Source organism: Haplochromis burtoni, unplaced genomic scaffold, assembly GCF_018398535.1.
Source record: "Haplochromis burtoni strain Fernald_Lab_line unplaced genomic scaffold, NCSU_Asbu1 Contig_106, whole genome shotgun sequence".
Lineage (NCBI taxonomy): Eukaryota > Metazoa > Chordata > Actinopteri > Cichliformes > Cichlidae > Haplochromis > Haplochromis burtoni.
The window spans coordinates 920267-938402 of record NW_024582467.1 but is presented as its reverse complement, the minus strand read 5'-3'; the positions used below and the strand labels follow the sequence as shown (position 1 = coordinate 938402).

At 40.3% G+C, this 18136-nt stretch overlaps 1 protein-coding gene across 1 annotated transcript in view; it reads left to right on the top strand.

Annotated features, from left to right (window-relative positions):
• Positions 1-18136, top strand: part of gfra1a (gdnf family receptor alpha 1a) — a gene marked incomplete at its 5' end in the record, with an annotated part of 96416 nt that overhangs the window by 10275 nt on the left and 68005 nt on the right. The window contains 1 exon segment of the mRNA XM_014337854.1: positions 4138-4308. Within this exon segment, the coding sequence (XP_014193340.1) occupies positions 4138-4308 (171 nt within the window).

Sequence of the window (18136 nt, the reverse complement as noted above, 5' to 3'; positions counted from 1 at the left end):
GGTATCGGCATCGGACATAAGAAAGTCATATCGTGTCATCTCTACTACTAATTATTTTAGCCATTTACCTCAGCATGACATGGGGATTAATGGGAAGGCTTAGAACAAGTTATTAGTGAGATACTCAATGATAACATTTCAGCATATATTTATAATAACTTTTTAGACAGTATTTGTCTTTAGACCACAGTTACTCCAATTACCTTGCAGTTTCTGTTTGTTTGCTTTGAGATGATGATGGTTTCCTCTTTCTCTGCACAGTGGCTATCCAGTGCTTCTAATATTTGCAGAAAATAACTTCCCTTGTTTGGTTCTCTGATGCATGTAGTGGAAGACCTTTGCTGTCCTTGGTACTTTTTAAAACCCTCTGTATTACACCGACATGGCATGTTTCTGGTGCATCTTCTTGTGCTACTATCTTGCAGGTCTAGTATGTTATTAGTTTGCAGTGCATAAGCAAGTGCCTCATTATATACTATTGTTCCATCCTCTGCGCAGTAGTTTTTTTAAAGACTCCCAAATCCACTGCTGACATTCTGATCCCTGTTCCTTGAAATCTAATCAATACAGCATTGTGTTGGATTGGAAACTTGAGGCCGTGTCTACAAGAATCTATTGATCGCTCTCCTTTTGTGCAGTTCCCTCTGTCTTTGCTGCCCCAGCTCTTCCGTTCAGGCCCGGATCAAAGGTTTTATCCTTCAGCGACGTTCAAGGTGTACAGTTCTACGCCAAGGTCTACTTTTCTGATCTGGGAGAAGGACTTGGTCAGTTGGGGGTTTGTGTTTTCATTGACCTTGTCTCTTCCCTGTGCTGCTGACATTTTTAGTATAACATGTGCAAATACATGTTTAGTTAAAAATAGATGGATTTCGGGAGGTTTGGGAGAAAAAGCAAGACTGATGGAAATTCCCTCTACATTGTGGAAGAAAGATTATTCTGATTCAGTGGTACCTGTCAGCTCATATTGTAAAATGTACTATATTATGCAGCAGAGATGAAACCCAGTACAGATTTAATCCTCAAGGGAAGGTCAAGAGAACACCTTTATATTCCAAGTATGTAGAGCTCTTTATTTTTTGCTTTAACATGCCAAGCAAGCTTTTTAAATTTTTTCCTAACCGTGCAGCGGCATGTCAGCTGGCCACTTAATTCACCACACTGTTTCAAAAATGACTGATCCAGCTGTGGGCTATTGGCAGAATAATTCTAACAGCAGCCATATCATCAGGTTGCCAGTCCAATCGCTGGCTGCCGCACCATGGGCCAAGAAAATCATTTAGTTAAAGGTGACCAGATTTGAGTCCCTCTGAGAGGTCTTTGATTGGATGTGAAGTGGAGGGGTGATTCATCATAGTTAATAAACGTGGTTGACAGCTCAAATCAGTGGGTGGGAGCATGTGCCAGGTCTGCCTCCCGCTGCTGCTTTATACTGCATGCAAAAATGGACAATTAACTTTTCACATACACAGCAGCAGACACCTACGCTGATTGTTATACACGGCTATGTGTGCACATCCAGTCAAGAAAGACTCGCAAGCAAAAATTGCACTGCAAAAATATAGCTTAAACTGCACAAGTTGGGAAAGATCAGTTTTCAAGAAAGAGTTGCGTGGGGCGGGGGGGTTGAAAGACTCTTTTATGCAGCGTGAACACCCTTTTTAGCCTCGTATAACAGTACACGTTAAAATAAACTTGAGCAGATGTTGCTTGCTGGAAGTGTAAATTGCATATATTTCTCTGAACCTAATACTACATGCCTAAAGATTTAGAAAAGTTCTCCACTTTTCAAATTTCACTTGGGTATTTGTGTATCCGTAGTGGAAGACTTGGTCTTCTCTGTCCCAATTTGGCTCTTGAACTAAAGAATTAGTAAGTTTACAGAGCCCGCTGTTGTAAAGGAACGCTGTGCTCTTCATTATGAAACGCAGACTCTTTAACAAAATAAATGCAAAAATTATTCATTTTTACAAATGTGATTAATTACCCAACCCAATGCTCAATGAGTGTAGCTAGATTCTTTTTCATAGAGGAGTCAGATACCTCTCATGGTCTATAGTCTGGCTTATTTTGACTTTCAGTCATTTAAATACTTTTAAAACTCTTCCAAAATTTAAGCCAATTTCAACCTAAATGTGTCCCCAAATCAGCGCTCACAGAGTTGCCTGCTCCTACCTTTAATATTGCGTCACTCACCATACTCAAATACATTTAAACAATGTTTTAAATCGTTCAGGATAAAATTGATTTAATACAGTGTAGTTAATAGTGATGTGTTATAATCACATTGTGTTTCGCTCAGCTGGCTGAGGCGTGACTGACCACTGGCAGGTGTGCCAAAGCTGCAGCCTTGTGTTAAGCTGCTGCTCTAAGCCCTCGGCTGCACACAGTCAACTCGCAGGATTAACTCGCCTCGGCTCCAGCCGTCAGGGCTTCCACTTGTGTCGGTGTGTCTTAATGGAATTTCATACTCTCCCAAAGCAAATGGGACTGCAATGAGCTATACCATTTCATTCTTTTATAGGAGTGGATTTGTAAAGTTATTCTGCTTCCATTGCTCGAAATCTTTGGAATGTTTGACCTCTTATGGACTTGTTTAAATCCAAGAATGGCTTTTAGGAATTATTTTAGTAATTATGCGGTGACTTTTTTTTGTTTTTATCTTTGAGGGAGGGCAGCATCACACTGTACTGTACAAAACCACTGGTGTTACTTGAGTATTTGCACTGTATGTATGTGTTTTCTCCAAAACCAGTCCAACAGTTGATTTGGAGATGTTTAATTTGCAAACTCATTAAAAGTCACGGTCCTACTTTTTTGTTTTTCAAATCCTGAGTATCATTGTCATCTTATTCTGTTTGCATCTTGCAGTAGTTAAACTTATTAGTAGTAAGCTGGTTGTGATGATCATGCACATCTTCTCAGCTAGCTGTGAAACCTGTAGTGTAGTGATATCTTTTCTCAATAGTCTAAAGTCTCTATTTCTACTAAACTTTTTGCTTCAGAGTAGCACGGCAGTACAAATTTCCTTTCCACGCTCTGTACACATTTTCATTTCCCCATTGGTCAATTGGAAAAGGAATTTACACTCTCCCCCCTGTGATCGTGTTTGTCAACAGCCACAGCGCGTCTGATTAAAGCTGTGTCTCTAACTAACAAACAGCTGTCTTTGGAGAATAATAGCTTTGCCCCTTTTCTCTCTCCTTTCTCCCTTTGTGCTTCTCCTTTTGATCACAGAACAGCAGCATCCCTGAAAAGCAAACACAGCCTTAAACAGACACACATAACCAAGAACTGAGAGTGCACCCCCCACTCCCACGCACACACACACACATGCACACAAATGTTGGGGAATGCATGCACCCGCTGGCACCCATACACACACAGACAAGCATCCAGCTGAGCTCTTGTTCTGTCTGAGTCTTTGCTCTCCATGATGTTAAATGAGGGCATTGATACATAAATTTGCATTTGTTTCATCCACAACCGTTCCTCTAACGAAAAACCCATAACTGCGTGCCCCCAATTTTCCAGGCAGCGTCAGATTCTTCCTTTCTTGACTTGTTTAATTGTCAGGCTAGTGTGATTGTTTGATTTCATTTGGTTTTATGTACACCTCTTCATTTATAAGTTAGCCAAAGAGTGATCCTCACCAACACAACTGTGCACTTTGTCGATTGGTAGTATGGGTAAAAACCAGCCAATTGTTCCTTAGTCACATAGATGTCAGTCGTGGAGCTTGCTGCGATCCCTCTGAGCAGGTACAGAGCAGCATCTGGACCAGCTGTGATTACCTTGATTAAAGAGCTTCTTCTTTCTGTTGCCTGCAGATAAGAACTATACTCCCTCAGTGATGTGACAGGCTACAGTTCCTCTTTCCTTATTCTCTTCTGTAGCACACTAAGCTGTCCTAGACTTCTTCCTTTTGTAAAACCTAGCATCACAAGACGCCTGGCTCCTTTGTGCTCCTTCTTCCTACCTAGAAAACACCCTGAATGATGTGAATGCTCACTTCTGGTTCTTGTTCTCCTTTTCCCTTTGATCTGTAAGCTTCCCTTTTATCATCTTGACCTCCCTGTGACCTTTGTGATCCCTGATGGATGTTGATTGGTGGTCCTGAATGAAGCACATCTCTTACAGAGGGTGGGGAACCTTGGAGCACCTCTGCCACTTCGGCTCTGGGCAGGGGGGGCACCCAGGGCAGGTTTTCCCAGGGCAGAGAGCCTGCTCTGGGCAGAGGGAGCCCTTCCTCCACGGAACTTCAGGATCCCAGTAGAAACAGGAGAGCTCATCCCAATTGGGCCATTCTGGGTAATGAAATAGAGTTGTGTGTGTGTGTGTGTTTGATCATGCATGATGTTTTCTAGAGATAAAGTAAGAGTGTTTTCAGTTTGTGATGTTAAAACACTGTGAAAATAGTAGCAGCAGCAGTCGTGGTTGCACAACTTCAGGGTTTATCTGTCATCTAATGAGGTTTCATATTTAAAAAACTAAATTTGATTGTAGTTTAAGTTTATTACGGGAGGCTGACTACATTACATCACTCTTGATTTGCCTCATTTTGCAAATTATTAAATGTCATCTTTGTGTATACCCATGAGACTACATGTTTGAATGTTTTTTTGCACTTACCACAGGGAACCATATCTAAACCAAACAAAAACTAAGATGTTCTCGGTGTCTCGTAGTTCGTATTTTTATTTAATGTAAAAATATAATAGAATATAATCAATTTTACTCTGTTATATGAGACTTAAAGTCAATTTTCCTTGGATCTGTTAAGATATTAATACTGATTTCATCCACACTGGTGAGTGATTATGCCAGTTATAGAATTCACTCGGGACCATATGAGAGAGGTGTCAGTCCAGTCTGTCCGTCTCTCTGCTTAGTCAGCTGTGTCAGGAAGAGCTGACATGTCCTTCAGAAGAACTTCCACAACAGATGGAAAACCCAGGAGAAGATATGGGTAGGGATGGGGAGGTGGCAGAAGCCAGTGAGAAGTGGGAGGGCTGAAGAAGAAGAGGATGTGTCATATTTTGATATTCCCACTGTGCCATTTTGGCTTATGAATTTCCATTTTAGAGGGCAGTCAATGTCTGTGACTGCTACATTAGTTTTATGGCCTAAAACAGCTTATTGCAGGCAGCGCCAATGTATATGCGAAATATTTCATTTTGCATCAGAGCCTGCTGAAAAGTTACTTTGCTAAGAACGAATTTGCAATTCACCGCATTTTGGAGTAAATATCCACCCGGAGTGCATATGTACTCACAAATATAGCCACGTGTCATGCTAATAGATTGTCTGGCTGGACTGGAAATCATGATCATTTATTACTGACACCATCACATGTGTGGGTGCACATCTGTGTGCTTGCACAACCAACCAGAGACGTACACTCACTGGCAAATACACATACGCGCTCCAAGTCTTGCTGTAGGGGGATAACGGCAACGAGCTGAATGAGGCTGAATCATGCTGAATTGTGTGTTCTGACTAAAACCTCAGGGGCAGTATGCATCTTCTCTCTCTCCTCTTACCTCTCCTGATTTCAGCAGGACTTTTCAGTCCACTGGCTTTTATGCACGCTTTTCATTAAGAGAAGTACGACATTTGAATGAGCAGTGAAGTTCTACCTGTGTCTGCATTTGAGAGCTTCCTGACTTGTTTCCTTTGTAACAGAAAAATGAATGTCTGCATGAGATGCAGAACTGCAACATCACCAGGCTGAAAGAAGTAAATGACCAGAGTGGTAACTTGTTAAGCCATGTTGAGTAGTTCACGTTATTACACATAATTCACACTGTGTTACAATTTTTGCAGTGTTTAGAATTGTTTTTCAGCCTTGAGTAAAGTTTGTCTGTTTTTCCCTCTTAATCTGTGCTTCAGCATCTGACCTTAAAATACAGCCCTACAGCTAGAATCACAATGAGCTGCACCGGTCAAGTAAGCCGACACACACACATGAGAACTCTTACTTTTGTAAAGAGGTCTCAGCATAGGAGCAAACTTGGAGGAAGATGTTAACACGTAACAGTTCTGCTTGACTACAGAGTACACTGAAGGAAGCTGCTAGTTCCATGGCATTGTTCATGCTCTGCTAAAAGAGACACTATAGAGCATGGATGTCAAAGTCATTTTACATTGTGAAGACCAGTGAAACTCCCCTTTCTGTCAGTGTTTTAAGGAATTTAACTGAGGGAGTCAATGCGTGGTAACAGCATGTCTGTTTTTCTACATGGTAAATAAATCCTTGTATAGTAAATGGAAGAAATCTGTCAGCACAGCACTTTGGGACTAAACTGTGACCAATAAAAGTGTAAAATTACAGAAGAAGTAACAGCCAAAACTGTTTTGTATTAATGAAACTAAGTAAATAATGTTTTTGCATGATTATTATTATTTTTTTTAACGATATGGACCAATTTTAAAATATAGACATTTCTATTGTAGATGGTGAAAAATCAGAGACTGTCATCTATTCCTTAATGACTTTTCTAAAGCCATCCCGTGAGCTGGATTGGAGTCTTTCTGGGGCCCAGTGCTGGCACTCCGACTTCAGTAGCACTAATATAACGAAATGCTCAGAAAAAAGGTGGCTCTCTGTATAAATACTTTTGTTGCATATTCAGCTATGTGTACATCAAAATAGTTCTAAAAGCTTTATGGTTGTAGTTTGTTGTTCTTATGGTGGTCAGAGGGCCCGGTGGCGCCAGTGTCCGGCAGCCTCGCCTCTGTCAGTGCGCCCCAGGGTGGCTGTGGCTACAATGTAGCTTGCCATCACCAGTGTGTGAATGTGTGTGTGAATGGGTGGATGACTGGATACGTAAAGCGCTTTGGGGTTCTTAGGGACTAGTAAGCGCTATATAAATACAGGCCATTTACCATTTACCATTTGTTCAGTTTATAATGAACTTATTGAGTGGTCAGTAGTAATGGGTACTGACCAATCATGTTTAAGTGGGCTTTGGTTGCATGCCAGTAAACAATCCATGTGAAGAGCAAAAGCAGGAGAACATTTGTGATGCTGCATGTGAAAACCAGGGTTTTGTTTTTTGTTTGTTAAGTTTTTAAAACAAAAACCATACTTCATATATTTATCTTTGTTTATTTTCTATGGATTTTTTACATAAAGATGTCAAACTGTGTTCGTAAATGATCAAATTTTGCATTAGGGTTACAAGAAGCCATCACAATCACAATCCGCACGGCGTTATCGCACAGGCTAAATGCACAAATGTCACCAGCATCATTAAGGAGGCAGATTTCACTGGCTGACTGGGCTGCACCCATGTGTCGTGTGTGGCCACGCTGAGTGAGGGTTTATCCTCTCGTAGACAAAAGGTTTGTTTGATGAGGATTTGGAGCCAGATTGTATGTTTTTAATGTCACGCATAAGAAACTATTCAATAAACCCCCTTTTTTCAAACATAGATTTGAGAGATCTTGCGGACGGCGAAGTTAAGATAACAAACACAGGAAATATTGGAACGTCTGGTTGCTCTTGATTGGGCGATTGCTTGGCTGTTGTTTTACACAGCTGCGGTTCTCGGTCTGTGTCTATGGCTACTGGCTATTGCCTGACTATAATTTAGCTTTTTCATACATTTCTACGTTTTTGTAAACACTGATCAGTGCATGGGACAGGAAGTCTTGGCCCATATATCTGGTGAGAACAGCAGAAGCTCTAAAATATCGGGCTGCATGCCCAGAGTCATCAAACAATAGATGATGTGTTCCCCGACTGAAGATGATGTAAATGTATGTACATTTCTTAACTGTGTCTCACAGCTTTGTAGCACTTTCAAATGGGCACAACTGCTCCATCTCATTCTTTAGACACTTTTACTTTGACAAAGTGTCTCAGAGAGACGTGTATGCAAAGGTTTATACGCTCTCTCTCTCTCTCTCTGTGTGTGTGTGTGTGTGTGTGTGTGTGTGTGTGTGTGTGTGTGTGTGGGTGTCGTGTGGTGTGTGTGTGTGTGTGTTGTGTGTGTGTAGTCTCTGACAGTGTGAGTGAGTGAGTATTTATGTCTGTGCATCCTCAGGGATGCTGGTGTTCAGATTAATTAAAAACTTCAATCCCTCTGTTCTCTGACAGGAATATGGATGCGGCTGAGGGCTTAACTGTAAATACCGTTTCTCCAAAATTGTCATTTAAAAAGATTCATCATCTCAGGTAATAATTGTCGTTTATGGTGCTGCAGCGAGGATTTGAAAAGGAGAAATAAACGGACTTTGTGAACTGCCTTTTCATTTCTCCTGTAAGACACAGTTGTTTCAAGTCAAACATGACTTGGTTACTTTAGTTTTAATTTTTATACATGCCTTTGACAAAGAAGGCCGTACTGTGTAAACTGTCCCTCCATTTCATCATTAGTCTTTGAAAAATGGATTAATGAGGTATAACTGCTTAAAAAAATTAAATGACAAAGAAGAAATTAAGCAACAAAAAAAGCATGGTAAAAAAATAGATTAAACATAAATATTGCCCTCAGTAAGACAGCTGGGTATGTTAGCCCAAGGGAGACCAGCTGCTCTGATATCAAACATTAAAAGATTATCATTAAAAATGTATGTCAGACAACCTTAAATGCCACAATCAGGCCTGTCATTAGATTAGATCAGCTCAGAGTTCAAAAGTGTCATCTCAGTGAAGACTTTCTAACCACACCACACTTTTAACTGAATGCGAAAAGGTGGTTTAGTGATGCAACCATTTGGATGCATGACATCAGTGTTTCACTGCATCAACCACCTTGAGGATTTCTTTCTTGTCCCCAAATGCTGTCATGTGAAGAGCAGCCAAGTGTCAGATTCAAAACACAGCCGTCGGCTAGCAACTTCACTCTGGGCCTTTTTGTTCTTGTTCTTTTCAGGCAGGTCAGAATGCTTATGCTGCGAACTGTTCAACTTCACCGAAAGCGGTATGAGAGGGTTTCTTTTGCAAAAAAACACATCACCAAAAGAGGTTGAGTTGTGCAGTTCCCAGGGAGGAAGAAGGAGAAAGAAGGTGAGAGGAGAAAGTTGGAAAAGTCGAGTGTTAGTTCACAGGGTAGTCACAAATAACAAGCCCAGATACTTTTAATAATTCTTGAAGCAGTTTTAGACATTCTCGCTGGTATATGAGTCCAATTTTGAGAAAGTGGCTCTCAACATCAGTCTATTCTTTCAGTGGTTTAAGCTCGACTTTCAGTCAGTTTCAGACAACTTGAAGTGTTTAACATTGCAGTGTTTTACCTTGACTTTGTGATTGGAACAATGACCACCACTCTCTCTAATACAGTGCTATCCTTTTCCTCAAGTTTTGAAAAGCAAAAGACTGATTTGTGTGAGCACACTAGGGGAATTTTTCACGATCCTCTCTACCACGCAGAACACACTGTCATCATCATCTTGTAGCTTTGTCGTCTCGGGAGATTTGGCCACCGGCGCGCACTCTTTAGGATGAGCTATTATCATTTAACGAGAAAGCCTAAAATCTCCTCCCAAACCAATGAGTCATAACTGTCTGAAAGAGAGCTTATTTTAAATCAGCGTTCTTACTCAGAGGAGCTTACGATGGGCCACGCCCAGAGCGTTTATCCTCTGGTTCCATTCTTACAGACTTTGCACAGTTTTTACAGCCTTAATATAAATACTGATGATTAATTAGAAACAGAGCTCCAAGGTAAATCTATTGTTTTGCTGTGTAATGGTGTTAAATGCTTGAGATTAGCATATGAGCAAACTTATTGCACATTCCAAGAAAATACACTCTGTATAAAACAAATGCGTAAGGGAAAGGAAAAAATGCATCTTTTAATGTGGATGTTGTGTCATATTAAAAATTTTCCTAAATAATTGCTGTAATGTAAACGTCTGTTTCGACTGAGATGCCCACTGTCAAAATATCAGGTACAATTCAGTATATGATATATTGTGAATTTGAGAATTTAATCAAACAACCCAAAAAAGGCCAACTAAGATTAACTCGAATTAAAGGGCAAGAAACCAATATGACAACACTGTGAACCACACCCAGACCTTATTCACATGTTCATGTTGTCACAGTTTTGATCATTTCTGATCGTCAGTAAAACAGTTTTGACATTGCTCTGGCCAGTGGGTGTAAGATTACAGCTAATGAAAAGAGTAGCCAAGCAAGATGCTAAATCTGAGGATTATAACCTCATAAAATTAAATACTGGGTTAGTTGATCAATTGTCAAGTCGTACATATTACAGGTTACATCTTGTAACCTGCACGAGAAACTGTGGTGTGCCTGAGGCATTTTGCCATCGGCGTTTTGAGTTAGGACCACGTTTGAGGAGGCAGAGCAATAATTTCAGAAAGCTGATTGACCAGAAGCAGCATCTAGCCGTGCTCTTGCATATTCATACCGCTGCAGGTTTTGAGCTACAAGCGCACTTGTTGCCAAACATAATGGTCTGAATGTCAGATCAGTTTATTTCATATCCAAATAATTTTAAAAAATCCAGTTTGTTTTGAAAAAATACATTTTGTCAATTCATCCAGTGAAATAAAATGGTCAGTGTGAATGGCAGTATAAGAATAGGTGGAAAAAAAGAGGTTTGTAAAGGACTTACGTCTGAGTTTTCATGTTTACATGTTCTGTTTATATAAAAGAGACCAACTTTCTTACATATGAAGACAAATCACATGTCAAGCCTGACAGGATGTTACAAATTTACATCAAATCAAAATAACATGTGTTTGGATAAAGTCTGTAGTTGTATCCAAGCATCTGGCCTGAGTAAAAGATAGTTAGTTCTCTTCCTGCTTGTTTATTTGATGCAAAAATGATTGAATATAAAGATGAGCAATTCATCAGGCAGAGTCCGCGGCTACAGGAAGATAAATACCCGACTGTTGGAACAGTGCATATTTAAAGAGGTTTGAGAAAACCAACAAACCCACAAACTTCATTAGGCGAAATTACAAAACAGGGCTGGGTCAGTTACATGACATTATAATGTGGTGTTTACTAAAGATCTTCTTCGGCTCCTCTGCTCGCCCGCCCCCTCTTGCGTTATTTGCTCAAGTAGAGCAGCACAGGTCACTGAGCGTGTTGTGAGCCCCGAAGGTAACCGTGGCAGTCAGCTAACCAGGCGGGAGCGAGATACCCACCACCACCCCCACAGGTTACTGGCACCGAGCCTCAAAGACCTCGCAAAATGTCACATGCACTGCCCTTCCTTCGCGTTCGGACTCAGAGTTACGCTGAAGCACGCGTGTGTACTTTGTGCACATGAACGCTAAAAGAGACTAGAATGGTAAAAAGCATTCCAGGACAGCTTGAAATAAAGCACACAAAGTATTATGAGAATTAGAGCTGGCATGACCGTACCACCTTAAGGGAACGGAGGGTGATGTTTGTGCATGTGTGTTGATGCTGCCGTTATTCATAAATTGAGACAGACATGGTGTGAGTGATTTTAAGGTCAAATGAGATAGCAAACAGTGAAGCTTGCCGACCCCGGGTCAAATCACTGGAGGCTGTCAGACAAGAAAACTTGCTGAGTGAAATTAGTTTTTCAGAAGTCTGAATCATGTTATTTTGAAATAAAAAGAGAAGTATTATCCTGCTGATTTGTTCTAATAAACATGGAGATAAAGAAAGTGGCAAATGGACACAGACATGGGGGAGAAGAGGCGCTGAAAAAGACAGATGCCTGCTGTCCCTGCCATGTCTGTCATTGTGTCTGTCATGTGAGCGCTCTGCTGTGGTCACTCGCAACTTGTACTTCATCCATTATTCACAGCTTTGCATTGCCTGAGAGCAGGGTACTTATCACCGTCCAGCCAGAGGGAGGGAGAGGTGAAAGGGACATACTGTGCAATTGGACCAGCATGAGAGTTGCACAGCCAAACGTGCTAATGTGCATCATGGGCGTGTGTGTGTGCAGGTGTTTGTGTGTATGTGTGTGAGCACGGAGTTGGCCTTGTTTTGTGCACTGCAGAGAGAAAGACGTCCTGATGGGTAATTCACAATACTCTGCTGTCGTGCCTGTGGAGCATATCCGTTTAAATCACTGATGTTGGCACGCCGCACACACGTACATACATTCCCACCAGATTGCTGCCTCTGCTTCATTTTGTGGACTGAAGAATGAGTGGGGGCATTTCCTTCCCACTGATATCAGTATGCCGTGTCAACGGAAAGCCTGTGGTGGTGGTTCAGACCCTGGCGGGCACTTTGACGTGGCTCTGCAGAGCTATTTTGGCTTTCCACATTGTGCTCTTGAGAACAAGCTGATGGTAAGTTAGGGGCTGGACATTTTGTTTAGAAGCGATGGCATTGTAGCTAATACTGATCTGAGAAGATTAATGATTTTCTTTTATGGTGTAAAACATAAAAGTACTACTTCCATACTGACAGTACACTTGCCAGGGAAGAGCATAACTTATTACTATTTTTGTGTATGCTTTACAAAAGGAACGGTTAATTTTGTCTTTAGTGAAACAATTTAACTGCATCAGTTCAGACAGATGAAAGACCAGAGTTTGGCAATCTAAATCGTTCATTCAGAAAGCCAAAGGTTAATAACAGGTGGTCAAAGATAGGATTCAGAAATCAGGCCGAAGCACCCATCTATCCATTTTCTTCTTAACCCTGACCGTGTTGAGGGGCAGCCTGATTTAGACTTCTGTGGGGAATCTTTGTAAATCCTTCAATGTAACCTATGGCTGACGTTGTTGCATTCATGCTTGTGGTGGTGCGTTACTTGTGAAGTACCATGTGATTGTGTAGTAGCTACGTTTCTTGGGATGTGCACGTCAGCTTACATCGTAGGTTAGAGTCTGGGGTTCAGAGGTGTTTACTGTTATGTCGTAGGTTATGACATAGATGCCTCACTGAAACATACACTGTGTGTGAGCAGAGAAGCCCAGGCTGTTCTCTCCAGTCACCTCATCTGGGGTAAACGGGGTAATCTAAAAGTTGGCTATTAAGGAGAAATCAGTTAAAAGAATGTGGGAGATACAGGAAAAATGAACGAGCTGAGAAATGACCAAAATGTGGAAACTTGTGGAAAAATGACTCAAATGAATCTGGCTCATTAGATGAGAATTACGTTTGGTAAATGTACTGAATGAAGTAGGTGGAAAATAGACAAAGTGCAGACAGGAATGGAGATCAGTGGTTACAACATAAAACTGGAAATGACTTCATGAATAAACATAACCTAAATCTGTAACAAGTCACCTACGTACTGAGCAGCTGGGGAAAAAAGAATAAATAATCAGTGTTTACACACTCGTGTTAGTTTATATGGAAGGTATGTGGTAAGTAGTTTGTATGGGGAGTGGAGAAGTCTTCTGTAGACTGGTCTCCATCTTAGAGGGGTGGAGAATATAATAAAGTTCAAAGATGCATGTCCTCAGTATTGGTTAGCTGATACCTGGGTGTCAACAACATATTGTAACATATTGAAACGTCTTCAAGCAACTTATAGAAGTCCAGACGCTTTTCTTTGCAAGCTCCTTTGACAACATATTGACAACTATTGTAAACTTGCATCTCAGGTTTTCTACTGTAGTGCAGAAGCGTAATTAATTACTTTCTTCAGTGAGGTAATGGATTTAGTAATGCAGTTTAAAAAGAAAACCACAACTCTGTAATACTTTTGCTGGCTTATAACAGGCAGCATTGTAATGAGCCAAATGTTCCCTGTTCCATAAAACATAACTTCAATTTGGACGTCTGGTGAGATTACAGCCATTTGACTAAAGCATTTGGGGCATTTTCTCACCTGTGCTGTATAGTCTGTTTAGATTGGACTTCCTCTTGGCGTGGTTCATTTGTGCAGATGGGAAATTGCGCTCAGATACGGACCAAAGTAGCCACATCAAGACACTTTGGAGGAATTGGTCTGGTTCCAGATTAACACCAGAGCTGTTCATTTATGGGGAGAACAGGATCAAGCCTTGATATGATCAAACTAGCAGGTATATGGGAAAGTCTGCAGGTAGTTTTTTTTTTTTTTTTTTTTTAACTCTGCTTCACAGAGACAATGTAAAGACAAAAATACATGTTTAATTGAAAATACTGGCTTTATGTTGGTTTGGAATCTAAAGTCCCAAGAAAGGCTGAAGTTGAATTCAAAAGATCTGGTATTGACTTGGAAATGGGTTGAAAATGTGTCTTTAAAAGCTGTCATGGAAACGTTACTTTAATGTACTTCAAAACTTGTTTGTGTCACCTTAAATATTAGATTGTATGAAAACTTCTAACACTTAAACAAATAAAAAATAAATGTAAATACACACATACACACAAAATCCTACAAGATATGACAACTTACCATCACAGCAAATCAAATGAAGTGTATTTACTTATGGAGAAACGCATGACGGGAGCAGGATTCTTGTGCCAGTTTGCTGCAGGCCAGAATGAGCTTTTAGAGTGCGGGAAAATGGAGGAGATAATGATGTAAATATTGGACCTCTGGACCCACTGTGTGGTCATTCTGCAGCAAAAACTTTGGCCGTGCTCGTTGGAGTAATTTTCTGGTTTGATTTGGATTTCTAAACCTGGCTGCATGTTGACATATGAATGTCATAACAGAATTTGCTTTCCTTGGCAGCACTGGGGTCTGTGTGGCCTCATAATGTAAATCAAACACAGGGTTTTTATGCCGTCAGAATTGAGTCCGCTGAGTTGTCGGGTATTTTTAAAGCAGTGGTTGATTTGCATTGGTCAAAGTCATGGGCCATGGTTGTAATTTGTGGCTTTCATGAAGCGGTGAGGTTTTACTGCTAAGATTTCAACAGACCCACATTATATCAACAAACACCGCCACCACCATTTAATAAATTAGCCAGAGATATGGAAGAAAAAGGACTCAGGAACTAAGTCCTTCTTTCTCACTGTTATTTTAACCTTCTACTGCTTTTTAAAATGAAATACTGTAACAATTTATAAACACTTTATATTATTAGCAAATTAATAGTGTGTTTTTCAAGCACATAAATAATAACCCACGTATCTATTCTTCTCCAATAAGTATGCTATATTATCTATATAAATAAATAAGCACCTGGTCTGTTTTTACCTGATTTGAAAAAAAACTTGCCTTGTTACATTTACTTATTCAGATGACGGGTGAGCGCTGATTTGTGTGCGTAGGTGTCTGTATCTACTTGCCAGAGACTTGAAGCAGTTGTGCTAATGAGTGTATATACAAGCTCTGTGTGTGTGTGTGTGTGTGTGTGTGTGTGTGTGTGTGTGTTTGTGTCTGTGTGTAGTTGAATTTGCCAGCGACTTGTTTTGGAATTGCCCTGCAGTGTATTTCATGGGAAATTCAAGTTATCGAGTTTTAGAGAGTTAAAGTCAAGAGTTGGATTTGCCGTGCAGCTTTGTGTGTGTGTGTGTGTGTGTGTGAGCGAGAGTAAGACGGTGTGAGACAGTGTGTGTGTGTGAGTTAAAGAAAGGGACAGAAAGATCAAGCCAGCAAGCGTAGGCTGTGTGCTTAAACTTGAGAGATTTACATGCAAAGCGCCGGTGCTCCTGCATCTTAACTTGGGGAAGTGAAGGTTGAAATGTACTCGGTGCAAATGCGCTTACGACTGGCAAGGAAACCAATTTCATTTACAAGTGGGAACTCAAAATAATGTATTCCCACACTCAACCACGCTCCATCTTAAGATGTTTGACTTGTTTTCCTGACTAGAGATTTACACCCTGGAATAACCAGGCCACGATACGATAAGTTAATTCATCCGCAGCTGTTTGGCTCATGCACTTTCAGACGGAATTAGCCGCCTGTGTGCATACTTACCACTGAATTAAACAGTAAAGTCACTCAGCTGGTAAAGCAATGTTTTTGCTAATATTTCCATTGAGGTAAACCACTTTAGCCTCACTGGCAGTGGAGTTATGGAAATCAGACGAGGCGGGCGAAGTAACGGCTCGTGCAGTGAGTAAATGAGTGTGGAAGTATGCATTAATGCAGTAGTTCATTTGTTGGTCAAGAGCAAATTTGATCCCGATGGAGCCTGAGGTCATTTTAGCAATTTTGCTTCACACTCACAAGGGACAAGAACCCTTTAATTCAATAACTTTCAAGGCCTCTTCGCTTTGCAGATTAAGGTGAAATGTGCATGAGACTTAAGGGGCAGAACTATGGATGTGAAACTTAAATATGTTTTCCATGCCCTCCAGTCAGCTTTTAAACCTGGTATATTGTACTCAGTAGTTTAATACTTCACATTAGACAAATGTAATCTGTCTAATCTGCCACCGAACAGAAAGGAATTATTTATTTATTTTATCTTATTTTTTTGAGCCACATGTTTAAGTATTTGAGTTAATCAAGCTTGGTTGCAAAGTGCAATGTACAAGTCACTAACTATTCAAATAGCACCTTTGATGTTACCATGCTTTGATGTATCTCAGCAATCTACATCATTTGTTATATAATTGCATTAAAACTAGTCCAAAAGAAGATCAGATCAAGGTTAGTGATTCTTATTAGCAGAGTTGAGATCTAGCGAAAAGGGATCAGCCACAGCGCCCACAGCTGTCACCACTGTCAGTCACCGAAACAACATTCCTAGCTTTAAACCTTATTTTTAACCCAAGGAGATATAACAAAAAATAGTTTTTTATAATACTTTTTAGTTCTGCATTTTGGGAATGGACTCACTTTTGGAGCCATCCCCAAATGCCCACAAGAGAACTACACTGTATGTGTGGACTTAATTTCTTAAATCTGGAAGTTGCTGCTTCATTTTAGTTTCTTCACAAACAAAGATATTAAGCTGCTTTAGTTGTATGAAACACACTGGTGGATGGAAACGGTTGATAATATGGCTTAACTTGCTTCTTGCTAGTAACTGTTGCTTGTTGATCAGGTTGCATTATAAATGACTCTGCAGGTTTGAAATCTCCACTGTGGTGATGCCTGTTAGCTGTCCGCTGTGTGCCTGACAGACGGATAAACAAACTGGTGCTTGACCATAGATTACACCTGTCATGATGATACCGTCATCATTGTTTTTCTTGTGGGGTGGGGGAATTTGTGGGTTGGGGAGTGGTGGCAGTGGCTTGAAATCAATTTTGAAAAAGGAAAAAAAAGCCTGCTTGTAAATACATTTAACTTTGGCCTTCTTTAAGCCTTCTATTTTTATTTGCAGTTCCGAGTGAAACAATAATTCTGTTGTTGTTTTTTGTTGTTTTTTTTATCAAGTGTGGATCGCTCATAAAAAACCAAAAAGGGGGGAAAAATATGACATTTTCTAACACATGAACTTCCTGTAATTGCAATGCAGATTTGTCAGTAAACACATTCACACTGCAGTGATTTACATTAGTTTAGCGTTGCAGCTGTTTCTTCCTTCTAAGACGTCTGTTTTGTTTTTCTTTTTAAGAAGTATGATGTGTTTATGTCTGCTGCATTTTGTTTCATTTTTGTAACTGAATACGGAATGATCCCAAATGTCTGACATGCAAGCGAGCAGCACAGATTCATTGGTTTGGATGAACATTAATGTAAAATTTACAATCCTGGATGATATATATTATATATTTTCACTCTTAACGACAAGCTCATTTGCCTTTTTGTTAAAGGCTTTGTAAATGAATAACACACCTTTTAGATCTCCTAAGTATCTGCCCACTTTTCTCTTTCTCAGCTGATTCTTTCTTTTCTCCTCTTCTAAACTCTGCTCTCTTTCCTTCCTTTTTATCCCTGTCTCCTCTCTCCTTCCCCTCAGTCCCCCTCTCTCCTCCTCTCTGCTTTTGTGCCATGTTGTAGTTGGGATTATGTGCTCAAGCTGCCAGTTATGCTCAGCTTGCCTGCGCTCTGCTCCCTGGCCTACGTTGTATTAACGTAAAGAACTGAATGAAGTGGACGAAGGTCTGAAACTGTTTCTTATTACCGTTAGGCTCCAGGAAGGTAATGAATATGGGGATTTGGTTGTAGAATAGCTGTTGCCTCAAGGGTAAAGAGGGCATTTGTTTTGTTTTTGCATATGCACACGTTTCATTTCTTGATTGATTTTTATTTATTTTTTTCCCTTGGGGGGGGGATATTTCTTTGAATGTCTTACATTTCTTTCCTTTTATTTTTTTGCAGTTTTACTGAAATCCCAAGCCAAATCCATTCCTCTAAGGCAAACAGACTCTGAAAGT